A 27,338-nucleotide genomic window follows, 5' to 3' on the forward strand; every position below is an offset into this window, starting at 1 on the left:
ATAACTGCATTCATCCGACTTGCTAAAATCAGACAAAAAGCAACAAGATCGAGAAAGTTTTAAGGGGATTCATTTGAAAATCTTTAAAGTTCAGGTTTTCTTTGTGCTGTAATCTGATAAGTGTAAATGTTGCAGAAATTACAGTTTAGATTACCATATTCCTTTAAAAACTCCACAATTTGGTTCAAACTCAACAAAAACGACAGGGGTCAATCAAAGTTTGCAAAGAAAGATTTCAAAATAGGACATCAATTGAATAACATTCTAAAATTTTCACAATTTGTGTCCTGTGCGTGCAGCTGACATTCATAACCCCTTCTCTTCATGAACAAATATACTGCTAAAATATCTTTGTTTCCCTAATTTTGTGCTTAACAAACAACTCCAGGGTCTGAATCTAATTAAAGTGCTCATGTGACGGAGACAAAACATTGGCGCAGACGATCCACAAAGCAAACAGTGATCAGATGATAGAAGCATAAGGCAGACGACACAGATGCTGCTCAGGCACCAAACAGTCTGACTGATTCTGCTTCACTCCATTTCTGGAGGCAGTCTCAGGTGTTGGTGCTCTCACAGGGAGGGGCCACAGACAAAATAACAGCACTGGTTCCTCTGCTGGCCAGCAGAGACATCCAGTGGCCAAATCCAGGTACTATCACTTATTTAAAACATTAACATCACATTACATTTCCACTGTCTCTCAAGATTATATGTTGGAATTAAAAAAAAAAAGGCTTTGTTTTCACACTTTGGATAACAGAAAGATATTGAAGTGTAGCTTGTAGTGCTGATTGAATTTTGTGGTCGCTATTATTAGAGGAATGTACAACACCTAAACCTGGACCCATCCTCTCAGGGATGAAGTATGACAGGTAAACAGAGGCATGGCAGTGAACCACATATATCCAGTGCACTGTAACAACACTGGTGAGAACTGTATGTAGGGCATGGATGGATACGCAGGTGGAGCAGACAAAGCAAGGTGTCCGCCTTGCCGCTCCTCCTCCTCCTCCTCCTCCTCCACATCAGACCAGAATCTGTTTCTATGGTGCGCGTTGCCACGGCTTCCCCTGGGTGACGCTGCTCTATTTTTAAACAGGCAGGTACTCATTCAGTGGCAGACAGCGCACAGACACGCACATCTGTGTATATATATAAACACACAAAGCGTACTTCTCTGTCTGCTTCCTTAAAACAGATACTCCCTGCTCTGCATCTGCAGACCTAAACCATTCAGTAAAAGTCCTGCCATGCTCAACAAGGAGGAACGTTGCTAAAAAGACAAGAGTTAAGGCTCAGAGATGCTCTAAACATGGCCGGTGCCCGTGGTGCTGTGCTTGTAGAAAAGATGAGGGACAAAGGTAAAGCCCTCTTTCATCTCTATTGCAGCGTGTACGCATGGTGGTGTCTTAAACTATTGCACTACATTTATATACAGTGTTTTAATGTACATTAGAGGAGAAAATAGAGATAGGAGGAGAGCTGTCATTTCATGAGCACTGATATTATTGCTGATGCATGATAGGCACAAAAAAATCAAAAATAATATGTCCTTGTAACACTATCTGTATCTTTCACTACATATTGTGATGGATGTATGTTTAACCACTTTTTTTTTCCATGAAAAGTGTTCTGATATGGATCAGATGTTTTTTTTTTCTCCCCCAAGTCTCCCTCAATCCTATTCCAACAGCAACATCTAATCAACCAATTGAAACCCGAACTGGTTACCAAAAGCAATTTAAGTTCTGTCCTCCTCAAAACATTGTAGCATTGCCCGCTGCTTAACCTCAGAGAAAGTCTAAATGCACCAAATGGATTTTTGTTGCCTATTTCCTCTCCGATTTGAGCAAATTTCCATTTCTCTTGAAGCACAATATGTTAGCAAATAGTGGTGCTGATATAAAGGAAAACAGTCATAGCCCTGTGGATATTCTAGGCATTCAGACTTTTAACTCTTACATTTCAGGTTGCCATAATATAAATAGTCATTGTACTCAGTAGTCATTAAGCCTTCCACGTATCTTCTGCAAATTGCCCCCCCCATGATAGACAGTTGTCATTTTAAATTCTACTTACATCTTTGTGCCTCCTCTGACTTACTTTTTAATACCTCACTGATACTGAAAATAGCCAACTTTGTAAATCTCACTGTAACAGTTTCCACACTGAGAAGTGTTGTCAGTGGCCAGCATAGTGTGTTAACCGAGCAAAAGTATCAGACCTTAGTTTTTTTCTGACTGGCATAACACAAACCAATCTATGCTCCTCTAGTTATAATCTATGCCACCCAACTATATCTTTTAACATCTATCTATTTGTATCTCTTTTTCTCTATTTCAGCACCAATAATGCCTTGGCCGGTTTAAACATCCTTTCCTCACTGCTCTCTGTTACTGCCATAAAGATGTGCAGTAAAGTAGTAATGAAGCAGAAAAGGAGAGGATGGAGGAATTTTTCGCTGGAGGTTAAGGTGTGAGGAATGCTGCAACTGAATTTTCTCCACCTTCTCTATCTCCCTCCCTTCTATACGGGTGGGCTTTTGTGTAAGCGGGAGGACGGTGGAGCTCATTAGATCATAGCTCAGACTCGGGAGAGCCAATGTTCTGGTATCCCGTCTTGGTGCTGGTGCCGTAGTTGGTGTTGGTCATCTCCTGGGTGCCGCCGGGCCCAAGATAAGCGCGTGGGGCGGGCATAGGGGAGGGAGCCTCGCTGGGATTCTTGCCGAGGATAAAGCGCTGCTCGTCCTGCTCCTCCAGGTTGGAGATATCCTTCATCATGCCCTTGCGGTAGGACACCGACAGCTTGTTGGAGCCGTCTGAGACCAAGTTAAAGTGGCGGACAATGAAGACGATGGGCAAAGGCAGCATGGCAACCACGATGAGGGAGTAGGCCATGGCTAAAGCCCACGGAGGGTAGCTGTGGAAACGCTCTGAGCCCTAAATGTAAAAGAGAAACGGCAAAGATGAGAGGAGGCAAAAGCAGAATTTAAGGTTAAAACATATCTAGGTTTACAAACATTATTTTTAGACATAATACACAAACAAAGCCAAATACAACTATTGGAACCCCGGGTAAAAATGTGAAACAAAAGCCTTAATTTATTCTCATGAAGGAGCCATGTTTGCCCCAAGATGCCATTTTTAGCTGCAGTTCTCTTGGAAAGTGCTTTACCTCCCCTACCGTCCTGCTAACTGTACTGTATGTGGCAATAAGACAAAGTCGGGTCCTTGTCCAGCTCAGTTTCACTTGTTTTCCTCTCAATTCAATTAAGTTTTTCTTAATAATAGCAAATATTCACAACAAATATACTCTCTTTACAAGATAAAAAGACCCAAATTATAACAATAACGTAGAAAAATGTAATCAAATCAATCTATTTTTGTTTAGATGCAGGTGAAGACAGTCCAATTTGACAATAATCATTTTAAAAAATGCAATAAAATCGAAATGAACTTTAAGGCTTTTTACAAATCTTTGGAAGGAATGTCATGAACATCGAAGCATAAACTTCGACAACAAGATCATTTGCCATTTGATTCCATACAATCCAATACAACTGGTTATTAGTATATTATTTTGTGAAACTCTTTCAAGCTTTCACTTATATTTGGTATAGATAAAAACAGACAGCCAAGAGGAACTGACCTCCTCCTCCACCCATGCGTTGTATCCTGCGGGACTGACTGACATCTCGATGACAGTTGCAATAATGAGCACCACCAGGATAGCAGGGGACACATATCTCCACATGTAGTAGTAGAAGCTGTATGGCCTGAAGCCAAGCATGTCCTCTAGATCCTGCATGAATCTAAAAATACAAAGGAAAAATCAGTACAAAGCGGTTCCATTTGGGAGAAAATGTTCCAATGCAAACAATAACAAGCACTATTAGACTCACAACTTAGACAACTTTATTGTCATTTTTTATGTACAGAGTGCATACAGAACGTAATTTCTATGCATACAGCTTACGACAGTGTAATGGGATTTCAGATGGAACAAGGCTTGTTTGTTTACGATAGAACTTTTTGTAAGGATAAATAGCATATGGCTCCTACATTTGAAACAAAAGTGTTGTTTGAAGAACTGATATTGAATCAAGATAAGAATTTAACTAAGGTTGTTTTTAATTCTCTATTTCAGTTTAAAGCAATACCTAAAAACCATGAATGCATCATGTTCATCTAAGAACCAGCATGAGATTAGAGCTGGACGATATAGAAAAATAATCATATCGATAAAATAGAAATCGTACTGATCGATATCAATAACTATCAACAAATTCAAAACAAATTTTTAAATGTAGCCCTGGTTATTTTATGCTGTTGCTTAGTGACCTAGTTTCAAGATAAGGAACACACAAACACTGAATTCAAACTCAAACCATTTATTCAACCATATTTTTTTTTTTACCAAAACTGCAAGTTTTTAAAAAGAAAAAACAATGCCTGCTCTTTGAACACTTTGAAGGGGGCGGAGCTTAGTTCCTGGACCTGCGTTGTGATTGGTTGAGAGGATGTAATGACAATAGTATTAACCTACATGGCTAGAATGCACAAGGTAGGAAAACTGTTATTCTATTGCACTTTTATTGACCCTTTTTTGTATCATTAATATATGTCTATCGATCGATATATATAGTTATTGAATTATCGTCCAGCCGTACATGAGATCTAATTTTTCTATTATTTTCTTAGAAACGCACACATGCAAACAAGGATATCCAGCCATGGTACCTCTTAGTCCCGTATATCCAGGCTACGGAGATGTTCTCTAGGATCACAACCACAGTGAGTGGTAAACCGGCGGAGTAGTCATCAAACATGGTGACAAAGTAGTTCCCTGAACGCTGAACAAACAGCAAGCCCAGCAGGAAGGCTATTATGCAGCAAACCACTAAAAGAGACACGCATGGGAGAAACGTCCAGTGAAACGCTGATCCTACTCTCTGATTTTACTATGTCACTGACCCGGAGAACCAGAGGCAGGACTCACCACACAGGATCTCCTTGCGGATCTTGAAGGTGTCCAGTACGGGCGTGGTGATGCCCGTCATGGTTCCGATCATGCTTCCCAGGCCCAAGTTGATAAGCATGAAGAAGAACATTACAGACCAGAAGGGACTGGCGGGGAAGTGCGTCATGGCCTCGGTGAAGGCGATGAAGGCCAGGCCTGTACCCTGAACCGCCTAAAAGAGAAAAGGAAGGTGGAGATGATCACAGCAGTCAAACACAACTACTTAGCCGCTGAAAGATTCATGAAAATTATTCACTTTCCTTCTATCTCTCGATTCATTAATTATATTGTAACTGGGAATATTCACTTTACGTCGAAAGTAACTACATCTAAATTTAAACGCCCCTAAAAACAGACAGAAGCACCGACAGTAATTGGAAGAAAATTACTATAAACGCATAATTGGTTTCACAATTCTCTGTCCTTTCCCCTTTCTTTAACTTCTCTCCATGTTTTGAAACTGTCCAGGAACAGAATCACATTGGAGTGACCTTATTAAGTTCATCCTCCAGGATACAGGGGTCCAGACCCAGCTGGCCAAAGATGTCCTCCTTCACGGTCTTGATGACTCCGAACATTTCCGAGTAGTCCTGAGACGTCAGGTGGGAGAAGTTGATGTGAGGAGGAATGAGCTCTTTGCTTAACACGCCTGTGTTCAGGTAACCCAGGATCTTCTCTGTGTTGCTGGAAAAGGAAAGACAAAGATGTTACCAATCACTGAAAGGAGAATCATCTGCCGAGGAGCAGCGGTTTCCGTAAGACATACTCACTCGACAACACACTTCTCATTCATGATGTTGGCTTTGAAGCCCAGGACAGCAAACACCACCAAAGTGGCCAGGATGGAGGTGACGAAGTTGATGATGGAAACCAGAGCTGCATCGAAGTGGCAGTTGTTGTCTCTCTTATTGTAGCTGGAGAAAGCGATGACGCCCCCGAAGCCCAGGCCGAGGGCGAAGAACACCTGTGTAGCTGCTTCTCTCCATACCTGCGGCTCCAGCATTTTTTCCAGCTGGTGAGAAAAGGTGACAAGATAAATGGCACTGTTCTTTGACCATGACAGAAATGTAACTCTTGTCAGAAGCTTACTTGCAATCACTGGCAGAAATTATAAAATTACTCAGAATCAGTTGGTTTCCTAGTACAGAAGCACACTAAACTATGTGTTAAGTGGGTCCAAATATAAGGAAATTAAGAGCATTTTGTGGAACATCGTGTCCTGTGATGTCTTTGTTCCACTTTTGATGTGCTCCCCACTCTGAATAATACACATAAACTGAGTGTGAAATTTAAAAAAATGCTTCATGGGCACCTATGTTACTTTTCTGTCATGTCAGCATCTCATTCAGTTCATTTTTCATATTGATGGATTAACTGGACATGGCATTTGAATGCTCTAGAAGTACCTGGTCTAATTAAGGATATGTTTATTTTAAACTTCAGACGTTAGCAGCCAATTATTATTTTTAAATCACAGATGTGTGATTACGATATATTTATATTAATGATTCAAAACCGGAAAAGGAATGTTTATAGTTGCCACATTATTTATAGCCAGTTTTACCATGCAGAATCCATGTAGAAATTAAGAGACCAAATGCTATAGAGAAAGAAAAAGAGGAAACTTGCCACATTGGACAATGAAATCAAGATCTGTCAACTGACTATTAAGGCTGAGCCTTGCAACACGAGGGACATATTAAAGTGAACTAGACCAGTTTCCCCAATTATCCTCTAAAAATATGTATTTATCACTGTGTTTTGCATCCAAGAGGGCTGGATTGTTTTCTTTCAGTCAAATTTAATCCATCTCTGTGGTTTGGAGTGACATCAAGAAAGTGAGTAGGCAGATCGCAGATCATGTCAATACAGAATAATCCAGCCTGAAGGTGTTTTGGAGCTATAGATGTGTTTAAAATCCACCCATCCACTGTCTGCACCGGCTTATCCCTGCATGGTCACAGGGTCTGGTGCCTATCTCCTCCCCAAACAGTTTGCCACATCCTCACCGGGCAAGTCAGAGACATGACAAGCAACTATGGGCACACACTCAAACCTAAAAGCAATTTAGTAAAGTTGCAGGGAGTTTTATTTGAAAAGGTGTGAAAATAAAAAAAAAATAACAAAAAATTATAAACACGAATAGTACGAAACAGTAGAAAACAGAAATTGTGATTTGAGTTCAACTTACATCTTTACCTAATTTAATTTTAACACGATTCAGCTGCATTAAAATACAGCTTGAATAATTTTAATTTTATACTCTTTTCCTATTTTGACTCAAAATATGTCTTTTTGACAGTACATTCCTGTATGTTTGTATGTTTTTAGCAAACTGTTTAGTAATTTTGCTGAAAGTTAGAATTAGTTTGAGACTTTATTGCATTTGTATAAAAGGTAGAAACACAAAGAACATGAAATCTTTTTGTCCCAAGCAGTCCCATAATAACATATCTAATGCTGCAAAATCCATTATTTTAAGATAAAGCAATTGCAGTGCAAGCTGTGGTGTTGTTCTATGAATTTTTCTGAGTATCCATTCACCAGTAGAGGGAGACACTGCTCCTTATCATCACCTTATGTGGATATCATTGACATTTTCGTGTAATTGGATCCTAATGAGAGATGCTTAAACTATGAAAGAAGCTGACAAGTGTTGTGCAGTAACCTTACACTCAGCTTTGAGAGTAGTGAGGTTGTGTTATTTCTTTACATGCACAAAGCAACAATCTGGTGTTTCTATTCTTTTAAAATACCCTGAACCCCCCTAAAGTGATCAAGTGTAATCAATTCCAGAGTTTCTGCCTGCCGATTGCTCCTTTTGGTGTGAAAAATAATCGGCCTTTTCTCTCTCACCTTGGGCGTGAACATGTGAGCGATGCCGTCCACCGAACCTTTCAGCATCAGGCCTCGTACCAGGAAACAGAAGAGCACCACGTATGGGAAGAGAGAGCTGAAGTACATCACCTAAAAGAGGAGAGAAAGTCCACCACATCAAACGGCGTTGCCATGGATACGCTTTTTATGGAGCCCCTCGCACATGGATGGAGAAGTGCAATCAGACCCACTTCCACACACACTCATGCTGGATCAGTACCAGAGCTGCTCTGTGTTCGCTTCAAACCAAATCTGTGAGATGAGCCCACGGAGGCTGAAATCCTTCCCCCAGCATATCAGGGACTCGATAAAACTCTGCTAACTGGATCACTGCGCTCAGTGTTTTTAAGGAAATGTGTCAGACCTGAGCTGGATTTAGCATAATGATATGCCTCATGACTCAGATTTTGGCTCGAGAGCACAGCATCTTGTAGTTTTCCATCCACATCAGGAACCAGTAGTTCCTTGGTTCAGTTTAAGCTTATCAATGTTGCATCTCCCTGACTTCCATGATCTAGATGAGATCCAAAAATAGACACGCGAGGATGAGAGGCTTAGTGTTTTACCTTTGCCCGCAAAGCAACGTCAGAAAAGCCCTCACAGATACGGATAAATCGGTGATTAAAAACATATATACGGAGAGCTTTTGTGGAAAGGATTTATTATCTTGGTGTTAACTCTTTGCAGTGTGGAAAGATAAAACGGACAAATTAAACGTGCGCAGGCGGTGGATTCAGCCACAAAGGCTGCCTACCTTCCCGGAGGATTGGATGCCCTTGATGACGGCCAGGCAGACCAGGATCCAAGCCACCAGCAGGGACAGGGTCATCTTCCAGTTTAGGCCACCGGTGTCATCGATGGTGCTAGTGATGTTCAGGGTCTGGCGATACCAGAAATAGGTGGTGGCTGAGCTCTTCTCGCATTCTGGCTCCACAACTAGAACCGCAGCCAGGAAAATGAAAGAGATAACACGAGCCTTACTTAGAGTGATTTAGATTAAAAGACACGTAGACGCTTATCAAAGTAGCAACAAAACAACGTGTTGTGCAAAGGACTGGCTAATCCTGAACTGAATGAAAAAAGCATTCAGTCTTCATACGTAGTTTGTCACATTGTGACTAAAGAATTCAATATATTTTAATAGGCTTTTATATGATAGACCAGCTGAAAGTAATACTGTGAAAGGCAAATTATTTTGTGAAATCTGAAAAGTCAGTTATTTTCAGCCCCTCCTGAGTTCAGTTTCTGCTCCTTCTTCTTTGGGTAAAAGCTCAGGCTCCATCATATTTGAAGGAAAGTGTCTGAGAACATCAATTTTAAAGTCTTGGGCATTGACTAGGCCAGTCTAACACATGAACAGACTTTGACTTTTCTGATTGGGAGACAGCTGAAGGGTGCACTGGTTGCACTAGATTTTTTAGTATCAGAAAAAAGAAGGATAAATACAAATACAGTCGTTTTCAGTAAATTAGAATATGTATTTCCAAGAGGCTTGTTTATCAGATTAAAGTACCTTTTGAAAAAAAAAAAAGAAAAAAAGACCCAATTTCTGCATGAAAACTGTTACTTTTTTTGGTCTGATGCAATATACCAATCTTAAGTACAGTGTTTTTCTTAGCTGGAGGTGGGGAAAATCATAGTTAAAAGAAATAAAGACATTAAAACATTATCTTTCTGTGTTAATCTATATAACGTGTTTCCCTTATTCAATTGAGCTACTGAAAAAAAATACTTTTCAATCATATTCTAATTTATGAAATAGGACTGTACATGGCAGACTTTTCTGATATTTTATTGGTGAGAAATCAAGCATAATTTTCCATTTCACACTGATTTCCTACTTTATGTTGGTCCATTACATAAGATCCCGTTAAGATACACTGAAACATTTGGTGTTAACGTGATAGAATGTGAAAGGTTCAAGAATTATGAATTTACAAAGAATATATAATACAATCTAACACTGACTTTAAATTAGACACAGAACAGACAACGTGTGTTAATGGAAACTTTTAATGTCTCCACGTCTGCTGCTGCCGCCAGCTGGACGAGACACTGACAGTCAGCTAACTAACCAGCATTCAAAACAGAGCTGTGTGCTGGGGTGAACTGCAGCGCTGCACTAGCCGCTGCGACAGCGCAGATGATTCTCCGCTGGACTCCTGGCAAGACGCTGCTATTTGGAGACAGAGCCTCAGCAAAGAAAGCTGCTTTAATTCAAAACGTTATGCAGCTTTAACACCCTGCACAGCACTGGCCTGTATGTCTCACTCTGCTGAGTCTAACTGCAGAATATGAGATAGACTTTTATTAAGGAACCATTTCTGTTCTTTTCCCTCTATTTTGGTGCCGACAGAATCCCAGTAAGAGAGCAGAAGTGACGTGTGGGCAACTTGCATTTTGCATTGTGTATTTAGGTGAAAAACTCACTGGCTTGGGTTCCATTTATCTTGACAGGACATTCAGCCCAAGGCAGCGGATACTGAAACGACTGGAAGAAATAGAAGATGCTCCAGCCGATAATTACATTGTAATAGAGGCCAACAAACCCGCAGACCTGAGGAGACACGAGAGAGACACCAGAAAGAAGCATTAACCAAACAGCACACACTGAGGCGATGTGAGTCGGGACACAGACACACACACACACACACACACAGTACACATCAGCTTAAGACGAAGTGCGTATGAATTATTGAGCTGTTTGCTCTCAACCGCCAAGGCTGTGGTCCTCAAAGAGGTGGTATTTATAGCCGCTGAAGCTGCCATGCCACAGCAGAGCTGCCACACGCCTCACTGCCCCCGGTCACGGCTCCACATCCCCTAGTTTACATTAGGCTGATGAAATTTGTGTCGGGATGACTGACACACAGAGAAGAGTCGCTGACTGACCGACTCAGGTGCCGACAGGCCGCTTTAAGCTGCTGATGATAATGTGATGGGGACATGACGGGTCAATACTCCTGATGATGAGGACAGACTATGGTGGAGATCAGTGATGAATGTTGATTTCTTTTACATCCCTCAAAGCAACAGGAGGTCATAAGAAAAGGCACGAAGAGTTCAGAAGGTTTTATGTTGTAAAGAGATTTGATTTGAAAATGTGTGTTTCTTCTGCCTGAATTTGTTTATCTGGCAATGATGGTGCTTATTTTTACTCTTTTAAATTTTATTCATTGGAGGTCCAAAATTTTCCCAAAACTTTATATTATACTTTGTGGGTTTTTTTTATTATAGAATTTAGTGCTAATTAAATTGTATGTTTTGATTTAACAGTTATTCAGTATTCAGGTAGACGTTTTGCCAATTTTTCTTTGGATGACTACTTTTTAATTCATTTGAATGAGAAAACAAAACAAAAATTTAAGTAATGCCAATCCTACTTGAGTATAATTTTTGGCTCCTTTACTCACCTATGAATACAAATGATAAATTGTGAGAGACAGATGAAAATTTGATTATATCTAGATCACATTTATTCACTAGCTTCTCTTCATTTTCTTAGTAGAATTTAAAATTCTCCTTCTAACGTATAAAGCCCTTAATAATCAAGCTCCATAATATATCAGAGCTCTGATTACCCCGTATGTTCCTAACAGAGCACTTCGCTCTCAGACTGCAGGTCTGCTGGTGGTTCCTAGAGTCTCTAAAAGTAGAATGGGAGGCAGATCCTTTAGCTATCAGGCTCCTCTCCTGTGGAACAAACTCCCAGTTTTGGTCCGTGAGGCAGACACCCTGTCTACTTTTAAGACTAATCTTAAAACTTTCCTTTATGATAAAGCTTATAGTTAGAGTGGCTTAGGTTATCTCTGTAGTTATGCTGCTATAGGGTTAGACTGCTGGAGGACATAATGACCAGTTGTTCGTATGCTGCTGGTTTTTTCATCCACTATACTTGTGCTTTATTTTCAATGATTGCTGCCTTTAAATGATCTTTCTTTGTAAGTATTTCTCATAGGCTCTTTTTCTCTCCAAGACAACTGCTGCCATTACCTCTGTGTGCTTTGCTTTTCTTTCCTACAGAAAATACTGCTGGCTCAGTTTCTTGTTGCAGATGGCTGCTCATATAGAGCTTAATTCTGCTGGAGGTCCCTCCTTGTTAAAAGGAAGCAGTTCCTCATCTTTGCATATTTGATCAGGAGGAGGGACTATAGTAAATCCATGCCTTGATGCAATGAGCCCATCTTCCTTAGATAAGTATTTTTTTAATCAATTTACAGTAAACAATCAACTATATTTGACATTATGTATTATATTTAGAGTTAAATGTGTGATTGTAAATAAATATATTAGTTAAATCTGGATTAGGATCTATACAACATAATTTAATTTGGACCTATTTATCTAGTATGGGGCCCTAAGATTATGTATAATGTGAAATGGGAGCATGTAAAACCACGACTAAATTACACTGAATGTCAGATTCTTGTGTCATAGAGAGTGGTAATCCAACAAGTTAATGTTGCTGACATGACATACTTACCATGAGGCTGGAAACCCCAATGCCCCCCAGCTGTGGGTAGACGTAGTTCCACACCCCGATGCTGCCCCGCCTGATCCTCTGACCCACGGCCAACTCCAGGAAAAACAAGGGGATGCCGATGAGGAGGAGGAGGATAAAGTAGGGCACCAGATACGCACCTGGCACAGAGAAAAGACAGGGGGAGGAAACAAATTTAAGCAGTTTGTTCAGGAGTATTTATTTAAAGGTTTCAATGCGGTGAAGTGGGAAACCTCATTTAAAAGCAGCAGAGGAAACAACACTCGGCCTATTTTGGATTCCATTCTCTGTTTACACCAACACTCCTTCCTCCCTCTTTTTATTTGCTTCAACATTTGCTTTTCTCCAGCACTACGTTTTTTTCAACCCCTTCTCAACACTTTATCATGACCCTCTCTTTCACAGAAGGGGGGTGGGGTGTGGAGAGAACAGGCGGCCGACAGCAAGTCACATCCAGTCTCGCTTACGTCAAGAAATGAAGAGGCACCATGGTGACAGAAGCATCTGAAGCCAGAGACGTGCTTCACAATGAGGATCAGCTACAGAGGGGCTGAGCCTGAATTAAATCATTCACGTTTGACCTGAAGCTAATTCTAATGCCGGTATCAGCCTAATAGAAAGAGTAGGAGACAAACAAAACAATGAAACATAACACAACTGTGTCATTAGTGGCTTTCAGACTGAATCCTTTTTTCTTGCATCTCCACTGAATAGGCATAATGAACAGATGCAAGTAAAATGGGTTACTGAAGAGATAAACTGCAGATTTTCCCACTCTCTCAGCTATTTTAGTGGCAAATCTATGCATGAATTAAACTTCTTAAAGCTACAGTCATCACTGTATCTTCAATGAGTGCACTATCGGTGTGTGTTATAGTTTTGTTATATGTTTATCCTCTGAATGCTTATTATATACATGCCCAGTTGACTTTACTAGTACTCTTAAAGCTCTCAACGGATGTCTGTTTTTAGTGTCTGTAATACTGGAAGCTCAAGGAGAGTTTTTGGGCACATAGTGATGACCAAAAGACAAAAGTAAGAAAAATGTGGGTTAATTGTAATCACTATTGCATTATTCAGCCGCAAAAATAGCACAATTGCATATTTTCCTGACATTGTCTATCTCTAGCATATAGTTCTGGGTGATAAATTTGAAAATCTGGATTTTATTTAGCCAATACAGTCATTGGATTTCCATGAAGAGAAACTGAGTATATGTTTAGGAAAATATACTGTTAAAAATATTGTAAAGAGGAAACTTTTTTTTTTACCATAAGATGAGGCACTTTAATTTACTCATTTACTTATATTTTTAAGTTAGTTTGAAGTAACATAGGTTAAGTGTAAAACCACTAGCAGCAAACATTTTGTTATATTTGCATTGTTTACAACAGCAGGGCTGCCATTTTATTTTACAAGCATGTTTCACAACTTGTTTTTAGTTGCACTTTGAATTTAGGTTAACACCCAGACAAAATGTGTGAAATTAAAGCAAGTTTTTAAAATAATTTATTTTTGTGAAACAAAAAGCTGTAAAAATAATGGATTTGTTGGATTTGGTATAATAATATTGGTGATTTTATTTTTAAGCCATATTGCCCAACCCTACTAGCATACTTAGTTAAATGTGTTCATTTGAGTTCAATAAATATCCACTGGCTAAAAGTTGCCCGTAGGGTCATATCTGGAATCTGGCGGGAACAAGGCAGGCAAGATCTTGCTGCAGTGGAATACTTAATAACAACGTGGGGAGAACATGATAATCTGACAATGGCTGACTAAATGGAGGGGTTCAAATACCGAGGAGGAGGATTGGAGGAGTGAAACGGGTGAGTGATTGCTCTGCTGTATGACAACTTTGAGAGAGCATGAGATGAGAGAGGCTGATATGACATAAAACAGACACAGACAACATTATGCAAATGGAAAATTAACAATACGAGTGATTAGACACAAAAAGCCTAATATCTAATGTAAATCACAGGTATCAGACACCAGAGCACAGAACTCAATGTCTTGCAGAGCTCAACATAAACGTGTTTTGGTTGGATAAGAGTTGATAGTCTCAAATTTTTTAACAGAGTCGTCTGGTGCAAACAAGGATCAGAGCCACAATAAATGTAAATGGGGTAAAATATAAATTCTTTAGAAAAACATTATCTTAAACGTTTCACACCTGTTATTTCCATCCACATTTAATTTAATCTTGACTACTAGAATTAAACACAGACTAACATAAAGCAAACCATGAGAGAAACACATTTGATCCAGGTAAATTTGCTCCTTTCCTGTTTCACATCTGTTACCATTTCATCCCTGTAAACAACACATTTTATTCCTGTCTATTGAACCGTTGCATATCAGAGTAGGATAATATAGGACAAAATTAAACTTTATTGTCTATTTGCACAGACTATTTTCTTGCAGCATAACTCTGACAGTCATAACAGGAAGACATTAGGCAGCATAACAGACACAGGACATCAAAAAAAAAATGTGAAAAGCCATACCGATACTTTTTATTATTAGTTTAACTTCACTTCGGTTATTTTCTCCCTTGTTCATTCTGTCTGCACAACATCCTAAATTAAGTGTTGTATGAAATCATACAACACTTACCTGTCAAATTGACTCAAAGGAATATGATTTTTCTAAAAAAATCAAAAAAAGTTAACAATTCATAAAAGTTTACAAACGCTCTCAATTAAAGCTTAACAATGATGCATGGAGGTGCCCCAATGAAAAGAAGGTTCTATGAAAAATCAGGTTGATAAAAAAAATATTTTTGGTGAAAAGAAGCTGTACTTTTAAAAATCACAACTATGCTTCCACCTTCTCTTGATAAGAATCAGCATCCTACCTCCACATCAGTTAGATCAGTAATACAGTAGTTTTTTTTTTTTTGTTTAGTTTTTTTTTGTGGGAGAGGTGTGTTAAGCTAATATTTGTTCCTGCACTAATCATAAATTAAAGGGAACATTAACTTGACCAGAAACAGAAACCAAAGAATGGCCAATTAACAAGTGTTTTTGGTCCAGCTGAACTGAGAGGGGCAATAAAGCCCCTTCAACTGAGTCAACCTTCAGACAAAATTACTCTTTTATTTTTTTTCTACACAGAAATATATTGAACTGCTCAAATGCACACATATTGGGCTCAAATAGGACACATTTCATGCAAACCCATCCCACACAAGACAACAATGTCTCAAATCCAGGAGCATTTTTATTCATTTTTGAACTTCCTTCTTAGTCATCACCACCTTCACATTTTATTATAATAACAGTAAATCAAGCTGCCAAAAAGACAGGAAGCTCAAAGAGCTGCAGGGAGGCTTTTTAAGCTAAAATCTCTGTGCTTCCTCTTCCCATTGAGGACTAAAGGCCTAATCTCATTGCTGCTGAGGGTGCATGTTGACTAATTCAGACAAATGCTGAAGAGCCTGCAGCTCTGACTCAGTAAGAGTGGTTTGCTCTGTGAATGCGTCAGGTGTGATTTCAAATAAAACACATGCAAACCGTCAAAATATTTCTTCTTGACTTTGTCTGGAACAGTTTCTATTTTTACCGCGCTAAAGCGAAGTCATACAGTCTCATCTGGGCCCAGTCTTCAACAGTTTCTGCTCAGGGCAGCCTGGCCAAGCTGGGCCACCGTGGAAAAAAATAAGCATTTTTTCATGTTCAGTCAATGGGAACAAACCCACATCTATGGTCTGTACATTTTATGCACTGCAGAATAAACAGTTGCACACCCCAGATGTAAGAGAAAGTTGATATCAGATTTGTAGCTTATAATTCAAAGCAAAAATAAAGGTATTTGACTCTGAATGGCTTTTGATCGCCTTTAGTTTGAAGGTTTACATATTTAGGGTGGCGGGATTTCACCTGAGCTTCCTGTGTAGAAACTCATAAAGGACAGCATGTTTTTAAAACTGTTTCTTTATAGGATTTACAAGCTCCAGAAATTTACTGAAGGACATAAAATAAACACATTGGAGGTTAAAATTAAAATTGAATACTTTTTAATTAATTAAGGAAATTAGTTTTATTTTCCTAGTCATCCTTGAGCTTGTTAAGATGCCCTTATTGTCCATGTTTTGGATGGATTCAGCGCTCCTTTCTTATGTGTAAAGTAATTTGTGCAATTTATGATTAAAGATTTGTTTTTAGTGACAGTAACATTTCTGATAAAATAAAAAAAGTCTTAATTTTATTAAATAATTCATACATTTATTGCTATCATATCAGAAGAAAATTGCTTAAATCTGGTATAAGATGCAACTTCTTTAGTTTCTTTCAATGAGATGCGTTTTCTATGTTCAAAAGGGTTTTATATTTATGGTAAATAAATATTGACATTCGAGTAAGGATGTCCCTGTTAAATCATGAATTAACTGCACGAAGTAGGCTAAAATCCCTTAAGGAGCCACAAATGATGCATCAATCTTCATAAATGTAAGAACAGATGTGAAACCAAGTCACTGCCATCAGCCAGGGTTATAAAGTCATTTGGTTTTGAGACTTCAGTGAAGCACAGTCAGTAGCTACGTTTATATGAACAAAAGTAACTGGAATATTGTGATCGGATTAAGCTCAATCAGAATGAAATAGTATTTTGAATGATAGGAGTGGTTTATACCGTTTGATAATCTGATCGCCATGCATGTAAACGTCAGGCTCAAGTTATTCTGAATGTGGTAAGCTGACCTGAGTGAGCATGCGTGCCTGACGTAAATGTGACATATTTCCGCAAAACAGTCGGGGCTCCTACTATGGCCTTGAGATATCTTTATAAACATTAAAATATTTAAAATTTGTTATTTATTCAGTAACATTTCAACCATAATTAGAACCTGGTGCAAGTCCAGCCCGGGCCCTCGGAAGACAAACAAACTCGTAGAATACTGCTTTGTTTACTATTTTTCAGCAAAGACGGAAGTTCTTCTTCTGTGTTTTTTTTTTTTTTAGGGAAATTTCATAACGGGGCATATCAGAGTGGCTCTATTATGCATAAACACAGGTGAATATAAATGCACACTATGACTAGAATAATTGATTGTGTGCCCATTTAAATGGTACAATCCGATTAGTTTTTGGTTTTTAATCCAAATAGATTTCAATCCGATCATGAAATTTTGTGCATGTAAACATAGCTAGTGGGAGGCATCATCTAACCTGACAACAGCCAGCTGCATGTATCGCTCCGCCTAGCTCCACTCACATACATCTGGGACATGGCTCATTGAAAGTGATTTCCCCAACCAAATTTTTGGTCTGGCCAATCAGGACGCAGGGCGGGTATTTCATGGATGTGACGTAGTGGAGAAGCCACCGTGAGATTCCAACAACAATGGCGGCTCGCATCGAGGAAGCAAGTGTTAGCATTGATGCTGCTATTTCTTCCGTGTTGTCCAATCTATCTGATATTGTTTCATTAAAAGAACATCAGAGAACGGCTCTGAAGGCGTTTGTTGGTGGAAACCATGTTTTCGCCCTTCTCCCGACCGGATTTGGCAAGTTTTGTTTTCCGGGGCGCGGACGCGCAACGCGGACAGTTAGCGGTTAGCGCTAACCATATTGGGAGGCCTTTAGTCCTCGACGCGGTCGGCCCGGGATAGACTCTGACCCGCGGCGCTTTGCCGCCTGTCTTCCCTCTTCCTGTCAGCTCACTATCAATAAAAGGTGTGCCACTACAGTGTTTCCCGCGGGAATTTGCTTATGTGAGGCGGACCGACTCGCGGAGCGGGGGGGGGGGGGGGGGGGGCGGTGGACGACATGTTTTCCGCGGACCGGCTCGCGGAGCGGGGGGGGGGGGGGGGGGCGACACGTTTTCCGCGGCCGCCTCGCCAAGATAGCGCTGCGGGAAACCCTGCACTACAGCCGCAAACACATAAAAAAAAAATAAATAAAAAAAAAAAAGGGTTTTTTTTCCTGCGTCGGTCTCATCAGCGTCACGGGTTAGCTTCGGTGTGAGTGGTTGAAATAGCACGTCGATAAAAATGACAGACAAGTGGCTTATCCAATCATATGCAAGGAGTTTTGATAAGGCCCAGCCTTCAGTAAAGGCAATTCCTATGGAGAGGTTCCAGATGTATGTGAGTGGAGCTAGGCGGAGCGATACATGCAGCTGGCTGTTGTCAGGTTAGGCATCATCCACAAATGGAGAGAACCTGAGCCAGTGATAAACCTTGCTAGGAGTGGCCTAGGAGAGAGAATTTAAAACTCATCCATAAGGTCAAGAAAGGAAACAGAACAAAACCTAAAGCACTGCAGGCCACACTGACTCGGTTAAACAAAACAAAAACAAGCATATTTCAGATGAAATCAGTGAATCATCTTCCTTCATCACTCTACAGTAAAAAAAAAAAAGAGACTGGGTGGAAATTGCATCCATTGAAGAGTTCAAAGGCCAAATCCTCTCCTGACAACAAAAACGACACCTACAACTGATTAAAAAAAAAAACACATTTTGATGATCTCCAAAGGTTTGGTGATAATTTTTTAGCTTATGAGACAAAAGTGGAAATCATCTGACATAAAACTGACACAGCCTTTTAGAAAATGAATGTCACACCTGCAGCCAAACATGGTAGAAGCAGTTTGATGGTAAAGGGCTGCTCTCTTTATCAGGACCTGAACAATTTTCTATGATTGATGGAGCCATAAAATCTGCTCTATCAGAAACTCCTGCAGGATTTCACTCTGTGATCTTAAGCTAAAGCACACCTGGATTGTACTGCAGGACAATGATCCAAAGCTCTCAGCCAAAGCTAAAATGTAGACATTGGAGTATCCTAGAAAAAATGTGCAACTTAAATCCAATTGAGATGATTTGGTTAGATCTTAAACAGACTGTTGTTATTTGAAACCTCCGATTTAGCTGAATTAAAATAATTTCTTCACACAAAACTGGTGGAAAATGAATTTTTTACTCTAAACAAATGAAAAAAAATTGTTCAGGTTTTCATTGTTTGATTTTGAAAAAAATACAAAATGCTCTTCTTGAGTGGACGAGAACTTTTCACTGGAACTATCATTTTTTATTTTTTTTTTGGCTTCTTCTTATAAATATTGTTTTTCCCCTTTTTATTCAGTGCAAGCCTTGGCTAAACATTCTATTATGGTTATATTTAAACAAGGAAAGTATATCCTACCAATCCAAAGAAAGAACAACATCAGCAATAAGTTTGACTAAATAAAAAAAGCTTTTCAGGCTGGATATGAAGTTGTTTGGTGTTTTGTTTATTTTGTTTCAGTTTTTCCAGTGTTTGTGTGAACCAGGGTGAAAAAGAACTTACACTGCATAATTAGCCTGTCTTAGGTCATTAATTCACAGTAACACCTGAACGCGTGGGTTTCTTTAGGAAGATTTTTAGTGTAAACAGACAATTTAAGAAATAGGAATAATATATCCTGTAGTTATATGAAAGCCTCTATAATCTGTTGTATAGTCCTGTTTTTTTACAGCAAATCAGTGGATCATTAGATTTACCACTTTTCATGGATATGTAAGCATGTTAATTCAAATCATAGCTGAACAGTGAGAAGGCAAAGAAGCATAACCTGAAGGAATTAACCCTGTGGGGAAAACCAACATTCATGCTTCAAGTTGAAGTGGCGTCGATTCTATGGCTGTAGCTGTTAGTTAGAGTTAAGGATTTTACGGACACCAGTATCAGATATCAATACCGGTATTGGCATCATGTTTAAGTCGTATTAGTAGTCATGAGTCAACATAGCTGGCCTATTTAGAGACTGAGCCAGACCCACAAAGAATAAAAATGCAGTGTACTGATAAGGGTTCTTTGATTAAAATAGAGAGCAAGCTAGCACGCCCACATATTCACTTACCTCCACCGTTCTTCTGGCACAGGTAAGGAAACCTCCAAACGTTTCCCAGACCCACTGAGAAGCCCACTTGAGCAAGGATGTACTCCATCTTGTTGTTCCACGCAGGTCGGCCGTCCTCTAGGTCTTGTTCTGGGAGCAGGGACTTTCCTGGGGCAGTGGATCCGGGACTGAGCCCCATACTCATCTGACTGCTCTTATAGTCCATGGGATGCTCCAGGGACAGAAGGTCAGCCACGGACTCTGTGACCGGCTCATTGCTGTGCTCCCGCTGGGTCACCTTGGTGTTCTTTGGCATAGCTGCTGGAACAAATAAGCTCCTTCGGAGGGGAAGTTAATGGTGGAGCGTCTGATGGAGGAGCGACCAAGTGGATGCTGGGAATGTGTCGAGATGAGAAAGTTTTCTTAAATCTGTGAAAAGACATGAAATAGAACAAAAAATGTATGTTTTGATCAAAAAGCACATGTTTTTAGAGGCTCGTATTTAGTTTTGTTAAATTGACAGTAAACCAGCGTGGCAGAACGTTCAGGCAGACTGTGGTAAAAAATTTGCTTTAAGAGACACTTTGTCTTGGGAAATTCCCAGGTTTTCCAGGAATAAACTTCATTCAATAAAATTGATTGATTCATTCATTCAGCTTCATCCAACTTCCTAGCAAGTCTGACTTCCCTGCCCCTGCTAAAGAAAAGCATGCCCACAGCATGATACTGCCACCATCATGTTCCACCATGGAGAAAGCATGTTGGGAATGATGTGCACTGGATCTGTCCTACATAGCCTACTGAACGTAGGCCAGAAGGTTACGTTTTGATCTCATCTGACCACAGCACCTTCTTGTGCATGTTTTTCTCATCGGTTGTGGCAAACTGCAAATGAGACTTCTTAAGGCTTTCTTTCAGCCATGGCTTTCCTGGTTGCCAATCTTCCATAAAGGCCAAATATGTGGGATATAATGATTAATAGTTATTCTGTTAGCAATCTTTTCCACCTGAGCTGTGCATCTCTGGGGCTCCTCCACTGCTACTCTGATTATTGCTCTCTTATCCAGGCATTATTTTTAGTAGTTTTTCAGATCAGCAATGCTCTTTTATTGTCAGATGTGGTGAACATGGGTCTGTGGGATTTCTAAAGTATTATAACTTAACCTTGCTTTGAACTTCTCCATGACTTTCTCCCTGACCTTTTGTGCCTTGCTCCTTGGTCTTCAAGAGGCTGTTTGTTCACCGATGTTCACCGAAAAACCTCTGAGGCCTTCGTAGAACGTCTGGATTTGTACTGTGATTAAATTACACACAGGTAAACTCAAATTATGAGTTAGATGATGTGGCCCTAATGTAAAGCACTTTGAGTGGACAGTATGACGAGAAAAGCACTTTATAAATACAGTCCATTTACCATTTATGATTTTACAAGGAACTGTAAAAGATCTGATGAGATAAACTTCCTAAACATTCATCCCACACAAGAAATCAACGACATCTGAAGAAAAGGGCATGAGGCGTTATTCCTAAAAGTCCTTCTCACCAGAGTTTGCTGATTTTCTTGCTGAATCTTTGATTGGATTATACTCTTAAACAACGCACAGCTTATAGATAATTCATCAGTCTGGAAATAAAAGCTATAAAGTATCATGTAACTTGTGAAAATGCCTCTAATGGCCTATTGTTGTTGTAAAATTACAGAGTAAAGTTAGATTTAATTAAAACTGATCATTTAATTAAGAAGAAGCAGTGAAGATTTTTTTTACCTAAAGCATTTTTAAACAGCAGCACTTCAGAGCCGTAAGATAGCTTGGTAATCCATTTCATTACAGCAGACGAATCTCTCAGACCAAATTACAATCCATTTCACAGCAAAGCCCATTATACTAGAGTTGAGTCATGTGAGCGGCATGAACAACAGTGAGTGGTCTGTGTCTCTCAGGAAAATGCAGCACAGTTAAACTAAGCCTCAGAGCACAGATTTAATCAGCTATTGATGACTTTTTGTCCTTATCAGACAGCTTTTACAGACAGGATGTTTTTATTTATTTATGTGTGCAACAGTGTGACAATCTGGAGCATTACTGCATTTCTCTTGGTCGAGGAAAAAAGTGGGCCTTTTTATACTATCTTGCATATAGTAACTTTTTTGCAGCCTTGTGCTGGATAGTAGCCTATGTGGCATGTTGCTTCATCCTTGACAATAAAGTGGAGTGAATCACACAGCAACAAAAGAGATACTGTGATCATTTGATCTTATTGTCCTACATAACAGGGGATTTCACAGTCATTTACTGATTAAACCAGACCACTGATTTACTGTTGTATTGCCTACAGGTAAGAGAGCCAAAACAAATTAGTTTTTTTTTAACAGATCCTACACTATACATTTGGACAGAAAAAGAAAATTAAGATAATTTAGGGTTTAGCACAGAACAAAGTAATTTCAATGATATTAACAATTTGACTACTACGTAAGACCAAGAATAAAGGATTTCTAAAAATAAAATGTAGTTATTTTATATTATTGCCGATCAGTCAGAGGGATATTATGCATGACTGTCCAGCAGACAAGAAGTCATCAAGAACAAAATTTATCAGACATGCAAAACAAAAGGAGAAGGTAGGACTGAAAATTATTCATTCCCTACCCCTTTTGGTTACATCGCTTTCATAAATCAATACATCTCAAATGAAACATAAACACTGACTTCCTGAATGTCCAATTTGATTTTACAGTAAGGATTTGTAATAATTACGACCAATGTTTGAATTCAATGTGACAGAAAAATACATTAATCAAATCTCATCACAGCCCCTCGTCAGCTATACTATATGTCACAGAAATATTATTCTCATATTGTTTTTACATTAATTTATATTTTGACTTTGCTTCAAGTCAACATCCAAACCCTTCCATAGATCCATCCCACAAACCAAAACACACAAACACCTTTTCATTTTATGAGCACACTGGGTTTTTTTTTTATTCTCTTTGCCTCCTAAATCAAAACCCATACCTGCCACTAAACTTTATTTGGACATCGCCTGGACGTAAATAGTTTCTTGCCCGTAACATTTATTCATTGTTCTATTATCCAGCACATTTCTGGATTTGATCAACACTGAAATATGTTTTCCTATTTTGATTTTTACATCTTACTTGAGACTTCCAGCTTAATTCTAAGGTCTATAATTATACCCGGAATATCATAATATATAATCAGTCTGTATGATAAACTGAACTGATGACATAAATAAAGTTTTTGATGATGTTGTAATTTATTCAGATACACCTGTAAATTCTTACTCGAGACAGCATCAATGACATTAACCTGGTTTACCTCACTGCCTCTGAATTAAAAACGGCAACCAAGTTGTGTTGCAGAAAAAGGATAGATTTCCTCTTAGAATACTATGTATTCCTCCTCTGCTCTTTCATGACATTTGTGTTTAAACCTGCTGAAGAACCCTAAAAAGACAGTCACGAGCTCTAACATGTAAAATGTACATTTCCAGCTCCCATGTTATGAATTAAAAACGGGTTTGAAATATACATTAAAATCAAAAAGAGTGTGTCAACTGTCCATATACTTATTAACTAAAGGTCAGCTGAATAAAACCTGACAGACTGACAAAGGTGACTTTTGTTAAATGCCAAAAAAGCAGCGGCAGAGGTAGAAAATGAATGAGCAGACTTTTAAAGCTAGTGCCTTCTTTAGCTGAGAGGGATGGATGAGACTTGACTTTTTTTCTACTGGCAGCTCAAGGGCAGAGAAGAAAAGTCAGAGGTGTTTGATCTGAAGACAAAGGGCTTAATTTGAAAACACATGCAGCTGACAGAAATCTGGGCCCCGCTTCTATTCAGAGTCACTTCTTAAGAACGGTAGCCTGCTGTCTGGCCCTGAGGTCCTCTGAAAGGCTGAATAAGAAGCTCACACATCACATTCCTCAGCAGTCACGACACACTCAGCGGCTTAAAGGCAGGGTGCACGACACACATTCCAGAACTGCAGCACACAACTACTACACTGATTCATCCTCAAGCTCCATGTGAGGAACGAGGCTAAGATTTGATCTTTCTCCTGTTCTCACACAAACAGAGACATCCGCAAAGTTGCCCAAGAAGTTGAGGCTGGGATAACTGAACCGTAAAGAAAACAGGCCCAAAAACATCTCAAGGTATTGTGGGGAGGGGGAGGGGATCATGATTAATGCATCATATTATAAACAGCCTCTCTGATCAGGTAAGACCAAAATGTGATCTTTTGGCCCACATGCCAAACAATGTGTGGCTAAAACCCAAACCAAGCACTGCAGGTTACCCTGAACACACGATAGCGGCAGCAACATGCTGTGGGCAGGCCTTTCTTTAGCAGCAGCAGCAGCAGCAGCAGGGAAGTTGATCCCAGTTGGTGGTAAGGTGGATGGGGCAAAGTTCCTCTGACAGAAAACCTGTCAGAGGTGGAGAAAGATTTGTGACTGTGGCTGAGGTTCACCTTCCAGCAGGAATACAACCCCAGACATACAGCCAGAACCATAATGGGATGGTTAGATCAGATGTGCAACGCTTTTAGAAGCATACCCCAAAATACTTAGTATGCAATTGCAGTGAAAGCTGGTTAAACAAACTATTGACTGAAGGGAGTTTAGTTTAAATCCATGCCTTATATCATTTACTCTCAACTTAATAATCATGCACTATTTTATGTTGGTCTGTTATTACACAAAGCCCTGATAAAATATATTGTGGTTTGTGGTTGTAACTACCAAAAATGGGGAAAGGAGTGTGAATACGTTTGCAAAGCCCCTGATCTATTCAAAGTAAAACAGCATTTCTAGACCACTGGGATTAATCTAGAGGGTCGGGAGGAGTGCGCCCTGCCACCCAACAAGCTGCTGCAACATCTCCCTCCAACCACATACCCATGTTTCCACAGACCCCCTGGAGCTGACGATGCAACAGAACAGGTTCCTGGTGACGCTTTGCTCCACTTCTATCTGCTGTGGTTGCCTAGCGATGGGCTTTTTCGGAAAAAATTCAAATCTCATCTTCGCAGCATCGTTTCTCGCCCATGCCTCTCTCTCTTTCTGTCCTCTCCTTATCTCAAACAGACGGAGAGTGATATACTCTGCAAATAATAGCTGCTATGAAGGCATTAAAGAGGTGTGGGCTGGGGGGGTGGGGTGGCCGTAGAGTGGCAAAGCTGCAGGTGATGGGTCTGTAGCTGCATCTATTGCCTATCTATCAAGGAGGCAGCCATCACGCACTGCTCATCTCATCTGTTAGCTTTTTCTTTTCTTTTTTTAAAAACAACTCCAGGCTGAAAATGGAGTCAGTGCAGATCATTTTTTTCTTTGACGGGATGCATCCCCGAACCTCACGTCAGGATAACACCTGAATGAAAATATTCAGCCATCAGTCAGGCGATTGCTGGAGGACGGAGTCCCTATGTGCACACAACCTCCGTCAAGGTCAAAGTAAATACCTAACAGCAATGAAGACAGAGGCCAACACATGAACGAGCGTCGTAGATGGAGAATTGATCAGCGTCGATGTTGTTTCAGAATGAGGCTGTTTGTCAGGTGAGGAGCTGAAAGCTGCCGCTCTCTGTCAAGTGATTTCAAGCCATCCTAACCACAAACACCGAGAAATAACTGTGATAATACAAAGAGGGAGGGAAACGATATATTTATTTAACGGGTAAAGGAGAAACAGTTGAGCTGGTTGCAAACGACGCGGATCAGTTCTTACCTTCTCCGTGGTGTAGAGATCGGATCGGGGTGGCTCCTTGAGTCCTTCGTGAATATTTGCTACGTTCATTCAGCCACAGTCTCCGCATGCAGCATCTCTGCGCTCAGATAGATGCAAACTCACGGAGAGCCTCCAGCCGCGCAGGGCGCATGGTGCGTAAAGTCTGACGCAGGAGCTCAACGCCAGCCACAAGTTCTCTCGCTAGAACTGCACAAACCCGCTGCTCGGCTCCGTTTCTCTCACTTCTTCTCTGCGACGATCTTCAAAACGAGCTTTTTCTCACGCGCGTGTCTGGTTTCCACGTGGTTATGGCTGTGTTGTGGGAAAAAATACATTACTATGGCAAGTCACGACGAGGTCTGACGCAAGTTTGACTCATCCGCCCGTGCGCACGTCAGCGGCTGATCCAGAAAAAAAAAGAAAAAAAAGAAAAAAAAACATCTGCAATAATATTCATTGGAGATTAGTATAATGAGAGGATCGCACAGGTAGCCTTCAACCAGGTGTTCAGTCAAAAAGCCCTAAAAACTATTACATGTGCGTATAATTCCTGAAGGATATCCTCATTTACCAAAAAGGCAGGCTTGATAATCCCAAGTTGCAGAGCTTAATTCTCAAGCAGAGATAATAAGTGGTAAAGTAATCTTTCTTTCTGACCCCAGGTGAGCCCTTGGCTCTGCACATGCTCCTGCTCTTAGACTGTTTTTAAAATTTAAGTTTGCTTTTCTTTTTTTCCCAGATCTTTACCCACTACAACGCTGTCAGCTAATATTCTTGCTGTCACTGCAACAAGAGTGATGCAGACTTAACTCAAAACCATTCAAACCACTTGCACTTTCTAAAAAAAATAAAAATAAAAAATCACATCAGAAATTTCAGTTTATTTAATTGGGAACAAAAACAGAAAGTTGTGCATCATTGTGAAGTGAAAGTAAAAAGAAAAGGAAAGGATTGTAGGTAAAAAAAAAAAAAGAAGAATCTGAAAAGTGTTGTGCATTTGTATTCAGTCGACTTAACTCTGATACTTTGAAAGGAAATTCCGTGCAGATATTTCAGAACTCCTTAATTTGGCGACCTGTGAACCTTAATTTTTTAAGGTACACAGGGAGACTTGGTTAAGCGCTGATAAAACTATCAGCACTTGAAGCACAGCAACACAGCAGACAGGTAAGACCTAAAGCTATTGAGAACTTTAAAGCAGGTTTAGGTTGCTAATATATATCCCAAGCTTTGAACATCTCACAAATCACTTTTCAGTTCATCACCAAAAATGAAGAAAGCTGCAAACTTAGACAGGAATAACTTTGTCATTTATCAGAGCAGCAGTCAGGAGCACCAGGTTAACAAAATGGGT

General features: G+C 39.8%; 1 protein-coding gene across 2 annotated transcripts; it reads right to left on the reverse strand.

The window, feature by feature from the left end:
- Window positions 1-293: 293 nt before the first annotated feature.
- slc6a17 (solute carrier family 6 member 17) lies at window positions 294-26,392 on the reverse strand. 2 transcript variants are annotated; one of them, XM_012870624.3, is made up of 12 exons: window positions 25,985-26,392; window positions 20,251-20,658; window positions 12,383-12,540; window positions 10,330-10,456; window positions 8,654-8,835; window positions 7,879-7,989; window positions 5,793-6,034; window positions 5,514-5,706; window positions 5,002-5,194; window positions 4,743-4,902; window positions 3,652-3,814; window positions 2,580-2,942 (listed from the first exon to the last, which is right to left on the reverse strand). In XM_012870624.3, the coding sequence occupies exons 2-12, from the start codon at window positions 20,543-20,545 to the stop codon at window positions 2,580-2,582; spliced, it is 2,187 nt and encodes a 728-aa protein (XP_012726078.2). In that variant the 5' UTR covers window positions 20,546-20,658; window positions 25,985-26,392. The 2 variants fall into 2 exon arrangements, with proteins under 2 accessions (XP_012726079.2, XP_012726078.2); XM_012870625.3 differs by lacking the exon at window positions 25,985-26,392 and having other exon boundaries at window positions 294-2,942; window positions 20,251-20,545.
- Window positions 26,393-27,338: the final 946 nt, after the last annotated feature.

This window comes from Fundulus heteroclitus, chromosome 1 (genome assembly GCF_011125445.2).
Source record: "Fundulus heteroclitus isolate FHET01 chromosome 1, MU-UCD_Fhet_4.1, whole genome shotgun sequence".
In the NCBI taxonomy this organism is placed as follows: domain Eukaryota; kingdom Metazoa; phylum Chordata; class Actinopteri; order Cyprinodontiformes; family Fundulidae; genus Fundulus; species Fundulus heteroclitus.

Coding starts and splice junctions, on each gene's coding strand:
- slc6a17 (XM_012870625.3), bottom strand. CDS start 20,545: ATGCCAAAGAACACCAAGGTGACCCAGCGGGAGCACAGCAATGAGCCG. Junction 12,541..20,250: donor GTGCCAGAAGAACGGTGGAG/GTAAGTGAATAT, acceptor TCTCTGTGCCAG/GTGCGTATCTGGTGCCCTAC. Junction 10,457..12,382: donor TTGGGGTTTCCAGCCTCATG/GTAAGTATGTCA, acceptor GTGTCTCCTCAG/GTCTGCGGGTTTGTTGGCCT.